The 21,203-nt window shown below is 38.7% G+C and overlaps 1 protein-coding gene across 1 annotated transcript in view; it reads left to right on the top strand.

The window, feature by feature from the left end:
• The window catches only part of cspg4ba (chondroitin sulfate proteoglycan 4ba), a 29,722-nt gene extending 8,764 nt beyond the window's left edge, over positions 1-20,958 (top strand). The window contains exons 2-10 of the mRNA XM_015018126.1: positions 69-232; positions 1,649-5,224; positions 5,576-6,049; positions 6,763-6,939; positions 11,688-11,886; positions 12,314-12,445; positions 14,810-14,982; positions 15,723-15,906; positions 16,590-20,958. Coding sequence (XP_014873612.1) covers positions 69-232; positions 1,649-5,224; positions 5,576-6,049; positions 6,763-6,939; positions 11,688-11,886; positions 12,314-12,445; positions 14,810-14,982; positions 15,723-15,906; positions 16,590-18,646 — 7,136 coding nt within the window. The 3' untranslated portion in view covers positions 18,647-20,958. The remainder of the gene's footprint in view (positions 1-68; positions 233-1,648; positions 5,225-5,575; positions 6,050-6,762; positions 6,940-11,687; positions 11,887-12,313; positions 12,446-14,809; positions 14,983-15,722; positions 15,907-16,589) is intronic.
• The last annotated feature ends 245 nt before the right edge of the window (positions 20,959-21,203 follow it).

Here is a 21,203-nt window from a genome sequence, read left to right as displayed (position 1 = left end):
TATAGGTATTTATTTATATATAGGTATTTATTTACTTAAAAAAAATCTACCAAATGTGTTTCTTGCAGCTTCCTTCTATGGGGATGGCTTCATACAGCTTAAGGCAACAGAATCGTCTGACCATAACATTCTCCGTGTTCGCTTCCGGACCTCCAGCACAGACGGCCTGATGTTTCTCGCTGCTGGCCAGGCCAACTACTTTCTGCTAGAGCTCCATGCTGGTCGCCTGCAGGTCGGTACAACTGTGGCTGCAGTACATTAGCATATGTGTGCCTTTACATTCTGAAAATACATTTTTTGGGGGTTTTGCTACAATCAGCACATCCAAACATTGGCTACTATAAGCTGTAAGTCTCTCTTGTAGAAAAATAAAATTAGTTCGCTTTTTGCTCCATCATTACAGTGTCTGCACCACTTTATTTGGTCCTTAGCATCTTTATCACTGAAATCTGTTTAAAGTGTAAGGAAAGAAAGTCCATCTATTTGACTGCATGGCCCTTGTGATATTACTTGATTACATCAACCTGTCCAGAAGCTGCAGGTGGAATTTAGCATTTTTTGCTAAAAACTGGTGCCATGCATCTCTGCTTTTTCTGGTTAATGAAATGTTCTACATTTTCTCTGTAAATAAACAATATAAACAGTATTGCACATATTGCAGTTGCAGTCACAGTTGTGACTTGATGCAGTTAGACTTACTTTAGTAAACAAAAGAAACTCTGGGATTTACCTGACAGTTTTGTGCATTTGACTAAAATATCCTTGAGACTAAGCTCATATTAGTTACATTTTAACTGTTGTGAAAGAATCACACTGACAAATGTGTTGAATTTTTGCACTTCACTGAGCACAAAGGGTGAACTATGCTTCATGGGCTATACAATGGTAGTGTTCACCATTTTTCAAGCTTGGGGTTTCACTGTGTGAGTCAGACATGAGTTGCTCCCTGGAAGCTCGTACATGTTTAGCTCCCCAGCAAGCCTTGACAAGCACGTCATCTAAATGCAGCATTATTCTGAGACAGTGTTGTGATGCTCTGCGGTCGTAGCCCAGGGCAAATGGATAATGGTGCTCTTCCTGCTCTCAAGCCCAGACAGAGTTCACTGTTTTGACAACAGGTGACATCATAAGCAGTCTGAATCCTGCATTTCTTATCCCAGGTGTCACTGTATCTACAGCTCATCTTTCTGCAAACTCTTGCAATGTATGATATTATTCTTTATATAAGAATGAGTGTTTTGATATGATAAAATTTAAGAATATAGATGTCATCTTGCATTTGGTAAAGTAAATCCATTTATATCAAATATTAAAGCATAATCTTACATATAGGTCTGCGGTGCCTTTATATCACTGAAATTCTAACTACAACCTTCAATGTATATTAGTGGAACTTGATTTAGACCAATCATTGTAATTGGAAGAAAAAGATACATTTATCTTTAACTTTGTGTTTTTAAAACACATCTTTCTTTGCTGCTATTACAGTTGTAACCCATTTCGGAGGGAAATTTTTAGTCTGTTTTTCTCAGTTGAAGCTCAGGCAGATTAGCCAAAGGGCATCTGTGTACATCAACTTTCAATCCTTGCTCCATGTTTTCAATAGTAGATTAATCATATTATTTAAAATTGTCTTTGTTTCTTTTAGGTGAGATTGGATCTTGGATCAGGAGAGCAGATTTTAGAGTCAGAGCGAGGGGTTCAGCTCAACGATTTGGCCTGGCACTCAGTGGAGGTCCACCATGTGCAGCTAAATGTCACACTGACTGTCGACAAAAACTCTCATACAAGTGTAAAGATACCTGGCTCTCATCATCATCTCCACATTAAAGATGGTCTTTATGTTGGAGGCTCAGGAGGTTTGGACAAAATCTACCTTCCCAGAAACTTAATTGGCTTCCGAGGCTGCTTGGATGAGGTAGTGTTCAATCAGCATGACTTGGTGTCATCACTGAGGCCGTACACTGGATACAAAAACATTTATGAAGTCTCTTTAGGTTGCAGCCCCCAGTTCTTTGCTACTGAAGAAGATCCTATTAGTTTTTTCAGTTCCAGAGCCTATATATCCCTTCCAACTTGGAATCATCATCATCATCAGGCTGCATTTGAGTGTGTTGTGCATACCTCAGCCAACGAGGGTGTAATCCTCTACAGTTCAGCGAGGGATGGAGGCTTTGTGGCTCTGGAGATACAGGAAGGTTTTCCAGTTGCTGTTGTAGGGAAGAATGGAGTCAAAACTGAACTACGTTCTCAAACATCCATCAATGACAGAAAATGGCATTCTCTCAAGTTGCATTTTAGTTCCAGAAACCTTGAGCTAACCGTGGACAAGGAAATGGTGAAGAGTAGCATTAGTTCTCACTCAAAGAGGCTTCATCTTAAAGGTTTTCTTTATGTTGGAGGTATTGATGATGGTACCAGATTAGAGGTGAGAAAGGTAGGTCTTGCCTCTGTGTCAGGAAGACGTGCCAGAGGAGGTTCCTTCAAAGGATGTTTAAGGAACATTGAAATAAACAGAGTTAAGATGAGTCTCTCTAATTCAGTAGTCACCAAAGATATTTCAGTAGGTTGTGAACCAGAAAAACCGTCAGAGGAATCAACCCATGTTAGTCCTACAAGTACACCAAGATCAATTTTGTATTTTGTAACTCCAACTTCGTCTCTTCAAATGTCCACCCTTGCAGTTGGTTTGGACAAAAGGTACGGCTCAGATTTTGTGCATTTCAAAAATCTTGTAGTCCAGGAAGGTGGTCGAGCCTCTCTTGACGCCAAACATATCAAGGTATTCCTGGACTTCAAGGCACTTAGTATTCGACAATCTCAAATTATGTTTAGAATTGAAGAGCAGCCAGTTAGAGGTCAGATAAGACTTGATGTGGATGACGACCAAGAGGAGAACACCTTTGGCATGTTGGATCTTTGGCATGGCAGAGTGATGTATGTCCATGGAGGCTCCGAGGAGCCAGATGACTTCATCATGTTCTCAATATATTGTAGTAGCAGAAAACCGGTTCCAGATTATCTGAAAAGCAACAAATTATACCGCTACAACATAACTGTGACACCAACTAATGATGCACCTGAATTAAGCCTCCCTGAAGGAAATCTCTTTGTCTTATTGGAAAGATCTAAGAAACATCTCACCACAGAGGTTTTGAAAGTAACAGACATAGACAGCAATTACACAGACCTTGTTTTCTCAGTTCTAGGAAATCTGAATGCTGATGCCGGCTATTTGGAAATAGAGGGCAACCCAGGCAAGGCAGAGACTTCATTTTCATATGTTGACCTAGATGAAATGAGGGTATATTATGTCCACACGGGTGTGAGAAACTCAAGGATAGCTCTGAGAGTTAGCGATGGAGACAAGGTCAGCAACACTGTGGTTTTAAGGATCATGGCCATAGCGCTTGAGTATAAGATTGCCAACAACACTGGTCTTGAGCTCACTCAAGGAGAAACTGCTATTATTAGTTCAAAGCAGTTGGCCGTGCAAACAAATGCAATGAAACAAACTGTAGACATTCGCTATGATATCATTGAACCACCACAGTTTGGAGAACTCCAGAGACTTCACTCAAGTGGTGAATGGAGGCACACAGAGTCATTCTCGCAAAGACTTCTTGAGAAAGAGCGCCTTAGGTACGTTAGCACCTTTCAAGACATCCAGACCTCAAATATCAGTGATTACTTTAAATGCAAGGTTAATGTAGCTGCAAGAGCAAACACTGAAATTCTTTTCCCTATTGCTGTTAAGTGGGTGAGGTATCATTTGGCAAGTAATGTCATGATAAATATGGATAAAGTTAGAAAAGTGACTCTAAGCTCGGAGTGCCTTGTGGCGAGAGCTGATGGTGTCGCCCTCTCAGATGAGGACCTTTACTTTCGGGTCCTCACTACACCAAAGAAAGGAAGACTCCTGCTTGACTCCACAGTCTTGATGAAGAACTCAACCTTTAGCCAAAAGGATCTATCAAATGAAAGAGTCCATTATGAGCTGGTCGACAGACCTTACGAGGATACAATGGACAGATTCAAATTTCAGCTCATCTCCAAACATGCTCAGTCTGAAAATTATGATTTTCAGTTTTCAATCAAAGCCGATATCAACACTGTATTCATGAAAAATGAAGGCCTCTCGATTCAGGAAGGCGAGAGTAAACTCATCACCAAAGATGAGCTCTTTGCAGAGACTTTAAGCACAAGGGACATGTTCTACACTGTCATAAGCAGTCCTAAACATGGAAGGCTGGCACGAGTTAGTCAGTCAAATTCCAATGGCAGCTATGATAACATCTTGACCTTCAGTAATCAGGATATAATGCAGGAGCGATTAATGTACATCCACGATGATAGTGAAACTACACAAGATGATTTTGCTTTTATAGCTTCTACCAACCAAGGGTTCAAATCTTCCATTTCGGATAACGAAGTTGGCTCCAAAGGAGGAACTTTCAACATCGCGATTCAGCTAGTGAATGATCAAAAACCGATTCGAATAATTGATAAAGTTTTCCATGTTGTAAGAAATGGACAGAAAATACTCACTACAGAGGATTTGCTTTATCACGATAACGACTCTGACTTTGATGACGGCCAGCTGATCTACACCCGACGTGGAATCCCAGTGGGAGACCTCGTGCTGGTCAATGACACGACTCATCGGCTGTTTCAGTTTGCACAGAAGGATTTGGAGGAGAAGCGAGTGTTGTTCATTCACAAAGGTGCTAGTATTGGCCGGTTTGTTCTCTTTGTGTCAGATGGAAAAAATTTTGTGTCAGGTCTCTTAGATGTTAGTGCTCATGACCCTTTCCTGAAGGCTGACAACAACACAGGTCTGTTGGCTCAGAAAGGACAGTCAGTAACGTTTACCAACAACAATTTCAGCGTCGTATCAAATATGGATATCCGGGATGACCGGGAGGTCATTATCAAGGTGGAGGAGCCTCCCAGATATGGCAGTATTTATCGTAATAAGACAAAGGTTGAGTCATTCACTCAGTCTGACCTAAAGGACGGGTTAATCTCCTACAGCCACGATGACAGCAAACACCTGGCAGACCATTTCAACTTGACTGTGAAAGCTAAAGTTCTGCAAATTACAGAGAGAGTTAATGTGAAGGTTTATCTTGAAAGTCATCAGAGGCCACCCATCATACAGCATCTGGAGACTTTACTGGTGGAAGAGGGAAAACCAGTGAAGATTGATGAGACTAAACTGGAGGTAAGTGGTACGATAATACACTTTTCTGTCAGAGATTGGATTTGTCATAACTTTTAATAAATATTAGTGCTTTCATGTATTTAAAAGTAATGAGAAACATGTTAGTGTTATCTAAGTACAAATAAATTTGTAAAAGTTTGTTCACCTATCCATTATTTTGTCTTTGGCCTATTCTTGTCACCCTACCTGAAAATGTGGGTTTTTAATAGCAGTGTAAGAATAAACATCGAGCCCAAAAGGTTTTTGCACTGAAATTACTTGATGTATCATAAGGATTTCAAAGAGAAGTAAATCTTAGTTGGCAATGTGACATTTTAAATCTAACCAGGGAATGTTTTTGGATTGGGACAGGTCACACATGAGGACAACCTGCCATCTGAGATCGTGTTTGCAGTCAAAGTAGCTCCATCTCATGGCTTTCTCCGGCGCTTTTTCGAAGCCGATGAGCGCTACATCGGAACCAAGCAGTCGCCTGTCAAGACGTTTACCCAGGATGACATTAACAAAGGGAACATCCAATATGTTCAGGTGGAGCCAAACAAAGTAAACGACACCTTTGTCCTGGATGCCACCAATGGAATCACCGACGTCAGCAACATGAGGATAACTGTTGATATCATCCCACTGCTCATTCCTCTGCACGTCACCAATTTCACCATTAACGAGGGCGCCTCAAAAGCATTGACGGAGGATGTACTGAAAGTCACCAATAGACACTTTTCTGGATTGAACTTCTTTTATAATTTGACAAAACCCCCTCTCCACGGTCACATCGAGCACTCTCGACATCCTGGTGTGCCTATAACCACTTTCACCAGGAGACAGGTGAGAAAGGTTACAATGTTGAAAAAAATGTTTTATACCTCTTGAACATTTTCACATTTTATGTTTCTGCAATAACAGGTTTTAATGCATTTCGGAAATAACTTTGATTCTACGTTTAAAGTTTCATTTTTTAAATCTTTTGAAACATCTTTATGCTAAAACTTCACCATTATGCACCACTTTGTGTTGTTCATTCACATAAAATCCCATTGAAATGCATTGAAGTTTGTGGATGCAAAGAGAGAAAATGTGAAAAGGTTAAGGAGCATCAGTAATTTTTTGCAAGGCTGGTAGAAATATTTTCTAAAACCGGATAAGGATTTTTTCTGTCTTTGCTTTTATCCCTACAACATTCTGCTATTTCTTCAAAGTAATTAGACTTTTAGTTATTATTGCAGTAATTACTTTCATACCTTGAACCCCTTATCTTAAATGCTTGCATATTTTCAGACCTTGAAACCTAGCAGTCTTGCATAATTAAATTACTTCAGTGAAGAAAGCTGTTGCCCTGGCTTGATCTGGCTTATTTGACATGACCTCCTACTCTAGCTGGAATTTATTCACATTAATGATTAGTTTCTGAAATGTCTTTTGTTTTCTTTTTTGTGTGTCAACTCTTGCCTATATTTTGATATATTTTAATTTTTATATTTTGTTTTAAATGACCAGTACTTTCCATTTTCCTGGATGATTTCTTTGACTTTTTTCCACAGGTGGAACATGAATTTATTTACTATGTCCATGACAGCAGCGAAACTTTAGTCGATAATTTTACGGTGGAAGCCAACGACACGGGCTTGAGGAAGCACAGTGCCGCCCAGACGGTTTACATCGAGCTTACAGCTGTTAATGATGAGTCTCCTGTCATTACCACCAACAGGGTCCTCAGGGTGAGTCTGTAGCTCTATATTTAAACTCTGCACACTTTTTTTCTGCCAGTCGATCTGGCACCACTGTCAAAAGATTTCCACGGGGTCGTTTACTGTAGTTGCCATGCTTGGGGTGTGGAGGAGCGGGGAGGCGTGCTATGTTTGCTATCTGGGATCCCACGGCTCTGCCAACACAGAGCTGATAATGACATGCATAAAGAGGAGACCAAATCTTGTGGGAAAGTAATAAAAGCTGTTTTACGTTACAATAGTTTATTTAATGTCAGTGGGTTGGACAGTACCTCTTTGTGCTGCATGATAATCCAAATACAAATCCATCAGATTTCATTTTCAGAGCTGGACGGGATCCATCTGGAAAAATAATTCAGAGTATTGTGTCTTTTGTGACCAGCTTTGTCCCAGTTGCAACAAATTCCTTTGAGGTAAATCAGAATAGAGCCACCCCTGAAATTTCTAACATGAAATATTATATGAAAGCCAGTTTTTATGTAGTTAGGAAACTCTTACAAGTCATAGTTTTATTTTATATTTTTGTTTATTTTATTTCATAGTGATTGGGACCTGATTTTTACATGACAATTTAGCACTAATAGATACTGTGTTAATGCTGATAAAGGTCACTTTTCAACATATCATGTTTACATTAGTAGGTGTCTGGTGAAAGTCAAGCCTTTTAGACAGAAATAATATATCAGTGGCCACAAGGTGGCTGTCTGCCACTGTCTGACAATAAACTGTGCAACAGGAATATGTACCATACATGCATAATCTACTTGATGCTGAATACAGCTGTTCACGATTGAGTCTCAATTTTAGTTGAAAGGGCTTTGCCTTGGAATAAAAAAAGAATGATAAGATCAACCTGTAATTTGATAAAGTTATGGTATTGTCTTTATTTACTGCTGGTACAGATTGTGAAGATAAAGATAATTAAAACTGTCTCTCAACGACGACGCATCAAAGCTGTAAAGGTTTGGCAGTTTAGACTCGCTCAATTTCAACAAAAATGAATCCAAAAGTCAAGTATAGTCACGTCCTTTGTGCTTATTATGCTCTCCTCTGAAGATGTAGCCTGATGAACATCAAACATCCTGCTGTAATTAAGAAGCAATCTTGACCCCAGGAGGCTTTTCATACAAACCGATCTCATGTGTCGTTTTTCTTTTAATCTTGTGAGTCATCCTGATGCTGTTTATCAGTCCTGCTGTCACTTCCTGCTAAAGGTGGGATTACCGGAGGTGTAGTTGCTCCCCTCCAGAGCAACACTCACTCATATGTGAGAAAAGCTTTCTCATGTGGGGAGCTGTTCTGCTGTAGGGCTGGTGCGACAAGTGTGATGGGTAGTTGTGCACGTCCTCACTGAAGAAGTCCCTCAGGCTTCTATTCTGATAATCTGCATATAAAACCAAGTTTAAGAACACTTTACTCTTGGTAATATCTGACAGTTTGTATGTTTAGAATGTAATTTATCCCAAAAAATCAGCATAAAAATAAGTACAGGCTATGGCAATAACAGATTTTTTTAAATCAAATAAATCAACCAGAAAAAATAGCTTGGTCCTCACTAGATGTTAATCTGAGGTCAAAAAAAAATCTCAAAATGCAAATATCAGAAAATAACTCCACTTATTTATCTAATACTATAATGCAACAGTTTAAGATGATCTGAAAAAGTGTGTAGTATTCAATGCCAAGAAATTACTATATATTTTACTATATGTCAAACTCCAGAGAATTCATGATTCAGCATGTTAAATACTGTCAATAACAGAACACACAAAAAGTTAGATGTTTGATGTTAATGCACAGTGTCACTTTTGGTAACATAGGCGAAAACGGTATATTAGCACAAACACACCATATCAAGCATGGTGGTGGAGGGATGATGATTTGGGCTCTTTTGCAGTCACAACACACCTGAGTGTTTTCTTGACCAAAACATAAGTATATTGGAGTCAGTATTACGCAATTTGAAATTGAGCTGGAAAACGTGGCACTCGGTGAGACTGTTTGGGAATCCCAGAGATTAAATGATTTCTCAAACATATATGAAAGGCAACACTCCAGGTATGTTTTTGATAAGGGAATAACATTATAGCATGATGTAAAGGTCATAAAAGTCATAATATTGCCCCTTTAAAAGACAGAAATCTAAGGAAAATCACTTGTTTTTGATTCCTTCTGATTGCGTCTTCCTGTCTGTCAATTGTTTGGGGCATTTTGTATTTATCACCAATCACACTTCATCTGTTGTTGAAGTTTCTCACTTTAACCACCTGCCAGAGATCTGGCGATGCCTTGTCACACCCAAAAGCTTCCGGTAAACTTGCTTTTTGCTAGGTGTGAACAGTGTGTCAATTGACAGATCAGATTCTTAATATACAATGTCACACATTGCACCCTGAACTTTTTCAAATTTTGTCATGCAAGAAATGGAAACTTCTAGCGTTGTGGCACTTGAGTACTTTGAAAGTGTTGAGTACCACATTTTCATTGTCTTGTCTCTGGGTGTGCTGCTTGTCCACGATCAAGACAACAACGTAGCGTGAAACTCCTTCCTGCGTTTAAATACAGCCAATGAAGTTTTGTAAAGGTTTAATTTTACTGCTGCAATCTGTACCTTTACGTGCTTCAGATGAGAGAAATGAGAACATAAGATGGAGAAACATTTTCCAGTTCCAGTATATGGATGTTTCTCTGACTGTGGAGCACACAGACAGAACCCTATCCTCCCTTTTTCACTTGTTGCCTCCATTCACTGTGTCCGCACCTAGTTCTAAGTTGGTTATTTTTTACTTGGATGTATACACTCTTCAGAGTTATCTGGTTTGTCTGTATAACTTATTACCTGCTTGTCAGATTTAGTGGACAAGCAGCATGTTGGTCTACAACATACCACAGGAGCTCCTTTATTGGCTAGCTTGCTAATGAAACGAGCTGCTACAGACAGTGTGGTTTACTTTTTTTTTTTCCTTTTTTTTTTTTGCTGTTTATAATTATTTTCTGATTGCTTAAAAGTAAATTGTGTTAACAGTCTAATGAATAATTGAATTTGTTTTCAGATTTTTCTTAATTTCCGGATTCTGGCACCATTATGGCAATTCTTAAATTTTTTAACCATTGGAGTTCCTTCGTTTCATAGTTTAAATGGTGCCTATGTCATTTTTCTTTAATCACATAAGCTGATGGCATATTGTGAAAATGGCATATTGACTGAGTTACAGGCACTGTTTCATGCCTACATTCTGTTTATATCACCCTGTTGCATTAATTAAGGAAATGACAACCTGTCCAAGCAACAGTAGCTCTTCTGGCTTGAGGTCTACAGACTTATCCTTCACTGTCAAGGACCTGCATGCTTCAGTAGTTTTATGCTCTGTGTGTCAGTTACTTCCTCTGTTACTTTGTGGTAGCCCAAGGCTCTTTGGTGTGCATGGAAGCAGGAATTTACCTCAGCTTGTCAGCACTCTGAAGTGCTCTGAAGAGTGTTTACAGTCTGTACTGTACTTTTAGTCTGGGGGGTCCTTGATTTAGTCAGCGTTCAAGTGTTTTTATCATTTTTTTCTTTTATTTTTTGCCTTTTTTTTTGAGCTGGAAAGCATGGCACTCGGTGAGACCCAGAGATTCCCATGCTCTATTCTGAATTAGGCCTGTATTGCTCTAATATCTGTATTGTCTAAGTTAGAAATTATTTGTATAGTAATTAAACTGCAATACATGCTGTACTAGCAAATGTATTCTTGTCCTTTTCACGTTTTATCTTACCTTGATGCCAAATGTCAATGTACCTGTTGGGATTTCATGCAACTGAACAACAGAAAGTGTCTAATGATGAACTGGAAGTGAAAGGATACTGGAGGAGGTGCAGAGATTCACTTTATGGAAAAGTAGTAAGAAGTAAAACATGGTTGGAAAAAGACAGATCCAACGAGGCACAGCAAACATGATCTAGTCAGATAAAACCAAATTTTGACTTTTTCTCCGAAATGTCAAATGCTGTGTGTGATCACACCACCCCCATGCTGAAAGCACCTTGAACTGCCTTGTTGCTGAAATGTGCTATACGGATAAACTTTACTTGAAAGATAGTGTTGGCAGCATTATGCTGGGTGCTTTTTTTTAAGCAGGGAAAGAAAAGTAGGTCAGAGTTGATAGGAAGATGCATGGAGTTAAACACAGAATATGACTTAAAATGTGTGTTTATAGGCTCTCTTCATAAAAAAGCTATTTTTCAAGAAAAAATGGGAAATTATTTAAGTCTCTATTGTTTAAGACTAAAGCTGCAGGAGACGTGTCTAGATTGCTTCCAGCTCTAGTAATAGAAAAATGCTATTCTGCAAAATATTGACCAAGATAGTTATTAGTAAAATATTTTGACAGCTTTTTATGATTTTCTCCCACTTCAGAAATCCAGGTAGTGTTTCTAAAATGAGTAGGTCTTACATTTCATTTGTACTGTTTATTTGTGCAGAACTACATGAGACACAATCTTTCTTTACCATAAATGAATTGACTTTTCATTTCCTATATGCCTGACTGCTGGAGATAGGCGCCAACCACATTAAACCCTACAAGATTATTTATAGATGGATGGATGGATTTCCAATTAGCTCATTTTATTTCAGCTTTATCCCCTATTAAGAACCAAATACAGCTGTAAATAATAGTAGTTAAATCATATAGGGCATAATGAGTCACATGAAATGAAACTTTCCAAGTAATATGGCACTTGTTTGTTGTCTCTCCAGGTGTGGGTGTCGTCGATCACAGAAATCAGACCGGAGGATCTTAAAGTCGAGGATCTTGATACACCAGCAGATGAGCTACAATTCATGGTCACCCCACCTAGCAATGGACACCTGGCCCTTAAAAGCAGCCCCATGAAGGCAGTGTTGAACTTCACACAGGCCCACATAGACCAGGGACAGCTGCTGTTTGTCCACAAAGGTAAAGCGATTTAATAAACAGAGAAGGACTTGTTTAATAGCTTAATTTTGTTTTGTCTTCCATCTGCACAGTATTTCACACTGTGAAGTTGTTGGTCCAAAAACTGATTTCTTAGTTATTTATTCTGTTCCTTTTACCTCCACTAGAGGGTGCTCTTGGAAGGTCTGATTTGGTTTTTACTCATATCATATCAGGAGCAGCTCAACTAAATCATCAGCAGTTTTTGTCATTATGTTTATAGTGATTTCTGTTTTGATATAACTTCTTACGTTTTGTTTTCTTGTAAATGCAGAAAAAGTTGAAACCTGCCCTAAACATCACACTCATGCAATAATGTTTTAAGGGTTTTGTTTGGGGATTTAAAAAGATATTCTTGTTTTTTCTTGACAGTTTCTGACTTTAATTGATGTTTTAATGTCTTTTCTAGGAGCCATGTCTGGGGGATTTAACTTCCAAGTCAATGACGGTGTGAATTTTACTCCCAGGCAGATCTTCAGCATCACCGCCAAAGCTTTAGTTGTGAATTTGGAGAAAAACCGCCCATTCAAGGTGTTTCCTGGTAAGCATAGCCACTGACTACAGCAAAATCAGCAAATTGCCTTTTCTGCTCCTCCTGTACAATGACCTCACTGATAATAAAAAAGTAAGTGTTTTCATAAAGTGAGTGAGCAGCTATTACATTGGTGGCAGTGATTTAAAGCATCATTTAATTAACAACGCTCTCATCATTAAAGCACTCCCAGAAATACTTTGATGCTATGATTACTTAGATTAAAGAGACAGGTGTTGCAAAATTAATCATTATGGCACAACAGAAATAACTGTTTTAGGCTTATGCAGTTATACAGATGGTATATTTGTCAGCAGAAATATTCTAAACTCAAAACTTATTTCATTTTAATTTAGTCCACTCCAATTCTTTCCTAGTTATAAAACAATACCATCAAATTAAGTTTGCAGTGAGTTGACCTTCCGAACAGTGGAAGTTTGTTTAACTTTACAACAGTCCCTCATACTAAAAAAATAATGTGGTGAGAGTAGAAAGGAACAATTTCTTCTCAACAAGAAGAAACCTCAAACATAACCAGGCTCAATATGAGTCGTATAATCATGTTCAGATTCACTTACATACTGTTCAAATTCAATAAAATGTGCACTCTGCCTCAACAAGAAAGGCAAAACAAATTATTTTTGTCATTTACAATTGAAACATATGTGTTGGTCTGACACTTTTGGTTTATAGTTAGCTTTATTTTTTAACTATGACACTGTTGTGTGTTCAGCCCGCCTGCTACTGTGCTTTTCAGATTTCTTTTGGTTTAATAATTCAGCGCCTTTCCAAGAGCAGGGTCATTAAATCATTAAATGGGTGTAGTCTGTGTCTGCAAACGCTTTTCATAGTTTTCCATAGGTTTCCACTACTTCTCTTTGTGAATTAGAAAGAACTGATATTGTTGTGTGGGTGCAGCAAACAGCCAGCTGGCACGCTCTACTGAGCCTCTCAGCCACAGGGTGAGTGGGTACTTAAAAAACTGTGCCACTGTCTGTTCCAGGCAGCCATGTTGGTGCTTTGTGCCAAGCAGGACAGACGGGGGAAGCCAGGATGGCAGCTTTGGCTGACAATTAGGGTTTTTTTTTTTTTTTTTTTTAAGGAGAGAGTGGCGACGTAAAGCCCTTTCACACTGCGGTGGGAAAATGAATGTTTTTTCCCCCTTTTTTTCACAAACATCTAGACTGTCTGGGGGGATTTTTGTCAAACTTGAGAGAGGAAACACTGCTTTCTAATCAACTGCATGTGTCTCTTTAAATTAGTTCACTAAAAAGGTCATGCAAAATACATGTTTAATATGAGTAAGATAAAAATTGTGGAATGTAGTCAGGACAAGTCTAGCTATATTATCCGGAATCTACCGTACATGTTTATTATTATTAAGAGCATATAACAGAAAATTATTTTCCTGCAGCGCGAGTATAAAAGAGGGATTTTTTTATTTTAGTATGAAACCGTTTCTCTCCCTCTTCCTCCAAGGTAGACATTTCCCTTGGGAGATGAAAATGGTGGGAGCGCAGCTTACAAGTGAGGAATGAATTTCCTCTATATTTCCCTGCCTTCCATTATTTATCAGCAGCCATTTTTCAAAGCCCTCAAAATATTCTGAGTTGCCACAGGAATCTGCACTGCAAAAAAATAAAAAATCTTACTAGATATTTTTGTCTAGTTTCTAGTGTAAATATCTTTGTACATTTGACATAAAGACAAAACTTACTTATAAGTAACCTATTCAGCAAGATATAGGAGCTCGCTTTAAGTCAATAATTCCTTAATATTAATCAAAAGAAGTAGTGGTCCCACTGGCAGACTATTTTAATTATAACAAGACATCTATCGTATAAGTGAAATAATCTACTAATGGAACAAGTACCTTTTCATCAATATTAAATAGTTATTGATTTAAAACAATCTCCTATATCTTACTGAAAAGTTACTTGTAAGTTAGTTTTGTCTTATTTCAGGTGTATGAAGATATTTGCACCAATAACTAGACCCAAAATGCTTGTTAAGATGTTGTATTTTTGCAGTGTATACAATTTATTTTGGAATAAAACTTCTTGATTATTCCTGGCTGTTTTTGTTGATGTCTCTATTTTTTTTCCCCCCAAGTGGCGTATTTGTGTCTGTGAGGAGCTTTTAATGTGTTGTTAGGGGTTTATGTAACACCCCCACTCTTTCGTTGGACATGGTGTTGTAAAACGTCTCTGGTGTCTGCGTGGCAGCTTTAATTTAACACATCAAAAGGCGGTCGTCACTCTGTCCCGGGCTTTGGTTTTAAGAGTTTAAAATGTTGTGCAGCACAAAGGAAAAATAATACAAGATGTAACTACCTTGAATGGTTCAATCCTACCTTTTACAAATTCTCTCCAGGATCTTCCAGCCCGATCACCAGTGATGATTTACAGGCTGTGACCAATGACCTTGGAAGCACCTCTAACCGCACCATTATGTTCAATGTGATTCGCCATCCTAAACTGGGACGCCTGGTGAAGAGGCAGCTAGATAACTCTACTGTGGAGATCTCAACTTTTACACAAGATATGGCAAGTGCACACAAGGTCACTGTGTCTTGTTTTAAAACATGTGCGTCACTGAAATAGAAATCAAGGGTGTGTGTGTGTGAGAGAGATTTTTTTATTAGGCTTCCTCCATTTATGTGGAAGGCTATGCCAGATTTCCACTATTCTGCATGAATAATGCATGTCCTCCATCCTTGTTGAAGATACTGACTCTCCATTTTCTGCTGAATGAGCCATGGTAAACTTTTTTGCTTTGATTTATTATGGATTTTGATCTGACATAATTAAAGTCAAGGTGATTGTTCTGTATTCACTGCAGAACAAAGAATATTTAAATTATTAATTATATCTGATCCATTCAATCTTAATCTGTGGAAAAATTGCTGAGCAATTCAATCCCACAGACTCAATTTATGCAGGTGCATCTCACCAAACCAGAACATGGAAAAATGATGATTTATTTTACTGATTCAAGTTATAAAGTACAAGTTAAGTTTTTCATTTATTTAAGCTTGAAGAAAAGAAAAAAAACACAAAAATATTATGTCATAACACTAATTTCATACATCAGCAAGGATACGCCACAAAGGTCCCAGCCAAAGAAGCCATTAATATCCAAGCTTATGGAAAGTTAAGTGGAAGGAAAAAGTCACATGATTGTTATTGGGATAACCTTGTATGTTTGAATCAGTCACAGTTTTATTGACTGAGAGCTTTTCCACTGTGCGGACCACTGCAGTAACTGAAATGTTTCTGTACTGCAGGTGAACAGAAAGGAAGTCATCTACATTCAAACGCCCATTGAGTCGGTGGGCTGGGAAGCTATGGATTCAATAACCTTTTCTGTATCGTCACCGCCTGCCTCTATAGACGGTCAGACTTTCAAAATAGACATCTCCTATGAAAATACAGGACCTGAACACAATACAGTACTCCTCAAAAACACAGGTATGAACTATATTTTCAGTTCATTAGCTACTGTATTTGATTACACCTCATTAGGGCTGCATTTTGCTTTACATTTGATCAATACTGATCTTTCACATTTCATTTGGACTCTATCTCCTTTATTGAAAGTATTCTTCTGTCTAGTCCTCAACCATGATAGCAGAGTTTGTAGTGTATGGCTAAAGCAGTTGAGGGTAAAATAAGTATCAGACCTAAAACACTGCCTGTAGCAGATAAACATAACAGTTTTTCCTGTCACAACCACATTACAAACCTAAAAGTTTGTCTATTTGTGTTTTTACTTCTTTATGAATAAAAACCAGAAGAAATATGTTGGGTATTTATCTTTAGCCTTAAGTCATTTTTTTAATAAAAAAAAAAAATTAAAAAGAAAACAATGCATCCTAGCTTAGTTTGCCAAGGTTGGGGAGAAAAAGGAAGTTACCTCCTTGCAGATGTAGGGAGTCGTCTGGCAGCAGCATTTTAATAAAGCCGTAAAACATTTGTTGAAGTCACTGAAAGAAAACAAAAACGTTTCTCTAAAAGCAGTCATGTTCTTTACTGAAAGCTATGACAATGCAACATGTTTGTGAAAGATCAAAAAATGACATTATAGAGAAAAGAAAGAATGGAGTAAAACTGCAAATACCGCATCCAGATTTACTCTGTCTATTTTGTGGTAGGTGCTGAGGTGGCAGAAGGGGAGAGTGTTGTCATAGATGAATCCAAGCTGGATGCCTCCAACCTGATGTCAAAGCTGTCCACGCCGCAGCGGAGCTCCTATGAGGTCTGGTTTCAGGTGACGGATCTTCCCCAGCATGGCGTTATCGTGGTAGGTGAGAGAAATCTCACCAAAGAGAAACCAAACTTCTCCCAGTTCATCGTCACCAAATACGGCATCATTTACAGCCATGACAACTCTGAGACGACTAGCGATTCTTTTGTGTTCAGTGCCTGGCTGAACCCAAAAGGCAGGACTGCCCAACGGCCTCAAGATGAGAAGGATGTTGTTGTTGAGCGTTTTAACATCACAGTCAGGCCTGTGAACGATCAACCACCTGTGCTAAAAACTAAAGCTCCAGGTCTAAAAGTGGTACAGGGAGACAAGGTAGCTATCGGGCCTGAGGATCTCAGAGTCGAAGACTTAGATGATCCTCCAGAGGATATTACGTTCTCTGTTATTAGCAAACCAAGCAACGGTTACATAGCTCTGCAAGGAGGTTTGAATGAGTCAGTAGTTGCCTTCACTCAAGCTCAAATCAACAGCAGAAGTGTGTACTTTATCCATGATGGAAACTCTGCCTCAGGCGTGTTTTACTTCAGTGTCACAGATGGACATCATAAACCGGTATATAAACTTTTTAACATAGATGTGTCAGAGATTACCATCACTCTACTCAATTGCACTGGATTGTCATTGCAACAAGGGAAGAATGTAGTACCTCTAACCCAGGACAACCTTGCAGCAGAGACAAATGGCAAAAGCGCCACCATTCACTACATGATTACAAAATCTCCCACCTTTGGCAAAATTCTGAAAGAAAACCAGGAAGTTACACATTTTACACAAGAGGATCTTCAGACTGGAAGCTTGGCCTATCACATGATCTCGCTGTCCTCTACAGAGGACAGCTTTGAGTTCACCGTCTTCACTTCTGAGGCAAATCTTACGGGTCAAGTCCTTAATGTGACAGTCAGACCTCTGATCAACATTGGCCAAGGATTGAAAATTCCCAATGGCATCACTGTCAGGCTCAACACTAGCTTTTTTAATGCCTCTGAACTGGCTGCTGTAAGTGACAATGACCCTGTCTTTGACATTTTGTCCCATCCAAAGTACGGAAAGGTGCTTCAGACAAGTTCTAAAAGGTCCAGGAAGTTTGTCCCAGCTGCATCCTTCACGTTTCAGGAAGTGGTGCAGCAGAAAGTTGCATTGAAGCTGAATGCCAACATGACTGGAGTAGAGGAGCTGAATGATTCCCTTGTTTTTGTGCTGAAAGCTGATAATGTCCAACCTGCTAAAGGGGAATTCCACTTTACAGTTGTCCCATATGACCCAGCGGTTTTTCCAACCACAAAAAGCCCAGTCCCCACCACGTCACCCATTCCTCAGACGCCAATCAAGATCTCTAGGAATGGAACTGTCTCCCCAGTCCCGTCTACAGTTCTCCATTCCACCCACCAACCGAGCAAAAATCAGCAAAAATTCAGGGGCCGTAACCGCTGGGGGAACTCGAACGGAACTAGTTTTTTCAGCACAACACTCGGGAAGCCGCCTCGAACGGAGGAGTTTCCCTTTAGGAACACACCGGTCCGTGTGGAGTCCTACCCTCAGAAAACCTCCAACCCACTCCTCATCATCCTGCCACTTCTGGCCCTCCTGCTGCTCATAATCATCTTTGTAGTTGTGGTTGTCTATTTTCGACACCACAGACAAACGAAGCAGAACACCTCTTCACCTCAGGAGAATCCTCCCACTGCTTCACCCAGCAGTGAGTCCCACAACGACCTAACCCAGAGGAGCACCACAGTCCCCACTGTTACCGTCACTCCTTTAAGTCCCTCCTACCCTTCCAGCCCTGTGCTTAGTAGGTTTTTGCCACCGAACCAGGCTTCACCTTATGACACAGCTCACTCAAATGTACTCGTCAGTTCTTGGAGTAACGGTTCTCTGGAACCAACTTCCCAAATTGTTCACACCGTTACCCCAACTTTGCAGAAGAATCAGTACTGGGTATGAAGACAGTGATTGATACAAGATAATGTTGCTACATGTTTATGTAGTGAATGAATGGTACAATTGATTACTTACTGTTGCAGTTGCTTGCTATAGATTTCTGGAGCTGTTTTGACCCATTGTGTGCTTTGTTCCATTAAATGCAGAACTGTATCGTATTATCTATCAGTTTAACTCTCATGAGCTTCCTTTCTGGAAGGCAGCAGCTGCTGAAAGAGGAAAGAAACGGCTTTTATAAAGTGTTTCTTTTTTTTGTTTAACAGGTCCTTTATATATAGAAAGCTGCTAATGTTCATGTAAGAGAAAGTTTTCCCAAAATAATAAGTCACCAGTTATCTTTATGCAAGATGTCAGTCTTGTCTAAAGATGGGGTTGTGTCTATACACGTCAGTGCCAAGTTTTTGCTGTGCAAACACTACTGAAGTGAGCAGCTGGATTTAGAAGAAAATGAGATGTTCCCATTTTATTGGCGGATGATAAATCATGACCTCGGAGATTACCCTGTGCCCAGGAATGCTTGTGCATGGATGTTCCAAATTTGGGGGAAATAATCCTGTATGTGCAGCACGTTTGACACTTATTGGCACTTCGGTTTGAGAAGTGCATAAGTAGCATAATCTGATACTATAACATTTAGACCAACACACCATTTTGTTAGAACACATTTTAAAAGTCAGGGAGAGGATCTTCCATCAGGAAAAGCTTGTGTTCAACAATCATCAGTAACACAATTACTGGTACGCCAGTCAGTTCCTTTAAGATGAACATTGTGATAGCTTTTTTCAGATTTGTTCTTTAAATTTAATTAGGAACTTCCTATTAATCTTGCTTCCCTGGTGTAAAAATATAACATGACAGAGGCTTATCTCATTTAGAAACAGGCTATTAAGGATGTTAAGGAACCAAGTATATCTTACCACTGCAGACATTGAGAAAGTTAACAAGTGAAATCAAAAGCTCACTGAAAGTGGCAACTTAGGAACTGTGTGCTCCGATCAAATCAGACTGAAACCTGACCTTTTCTTAACATCTGGCGTAAAACACAGGATCATATGTGGGAAGCACCTCATCTCCATAAAGCATGGTGGAAAACCTGTGATGCTGTGGTCTAAAAATCTTCATCGCAACATGAACTGTTTAGTAAATTTTTTTGTAAAAAAAAAAAAAAAGGCTGTGTCTTTGAGAATAAAACTGAAAATAGGTCATTTTTGAGTATTTAAGCTGTGGGATGATGTGAAAAGAATCCAGATCCCTCCCGATATGCTCCAACCTTTATTAAGTTATTTTGTGCACTTGGTGAAAGACGGTTTGCATAAAATAATACCAACATCACAGTTGATTTAGTAAAAAAATGTTTATTAAAGTGAGACATTTTGCCCCCCCATTAAATAAATTAAATTAAAAGTTTAGCTTTTCTCACTTTCACAGTGCAGAATCGGGCTGCTCACTGAAAACCTACATGTACCTCTTCTTTATGTCGCGAAGAAATTAGACATTTATGGATATAAATATTAGAGGGGGAGATTACCATGATAACAACTTGATACTGTGAATTACTGAAGCGAGCATAAGATTTATGGTCAAAATATTTAAATCGATTGTTTAGATTTATATAATTTCTATGCATTATACATTATACAAGTATATAAAAGTATAGTTTCTTTTGTCATCTCAGGTATTTTTTTAACACAAAGTCTGCGCTACGTTTATCAAAGGCAGCATGTAGTCAGTAATCATTGAAGCCTACATAACATAATTGACAGGTTTTTGCAGGTATTCTATAACTTAAATATGTTTTTACCTCTATTTCTAAAGCATTTAGGCACTGATCATATCCTGCAGATTTAACCTCATAGCACTACACTCCTATTTAAAAATAAATATCAAAGTATGATCCACAACTGGTAAATAATCTTTACAGGTTGGGTTTTATATTTCTGTAATAGAAAAGGATGTTTTATTTAAATGAACAAAACTACTGAAGCGACTTGGCGACAGAAAGCGGAAAGAAGCTTTTGATGACTGAAAGGAGCTCTTGTTTCATCTTATTTTATCAAAGTCAGGATAAATTATGTCAAGTTGTTTTCTGTGGATGAACTCTGACCGCTGTAAACTAGCGGTTCTGCTGTGATCTGCTTTAAGGCGAGTTGTGAATTTTCGGGGAAAAGAAACCACTGTAAATATATTTGTCGTGAAATAATTTTGTACTGAAAAGAATCAGTTGTGTCCCAGTCTAATCTAAGTGTTAAAAATTTAATTTGTAACAGAAGTGTTGTATTTATTTATACTGTATTTTTTAAAAACCCCTTTAAAAAAATTTTTTAGGTTCCGGCTTTTTTTTTTTTTTTTTTTTTTTCAAATCTCATTCAATCATTTACCTTCTTTTATCCTTTAGCATTCCCTCACTGAATCCCTTTTTCTTCCTCATTGACATTTTGTGCCTCTCACTGTAATTGAAACTGTGCTGCTGCCACAGTAACAAAAGACCCATTACAGGAGGGGACCAATAAAAAAAAAAATAAAAAAGATTATCATCATGAGTTCTCCCAGTTTCCTGCAA

This window comes from Poecilia latipinna, unplaced genomic scaffold, assembly GCF_001443285.1.
Source record: "Poecilia latipinna isolate Pla-1442-1.1 unplaced genomic scaffold, P_latipinna-1.0 Scaffold2235, whole genome shotgun sequence".
NCBI classification, from domain to species: Eukaryota; Metazoa; Chordata; class Actinopteri; order Cyprinodontiformes; family Poeciliidae; genus Poecilia; species Poecilia latipinna.
Note: the sequence above shows the minus strand (reverse complement) of the source record. Positions and strands in the feature narration are given on the sequence as shown.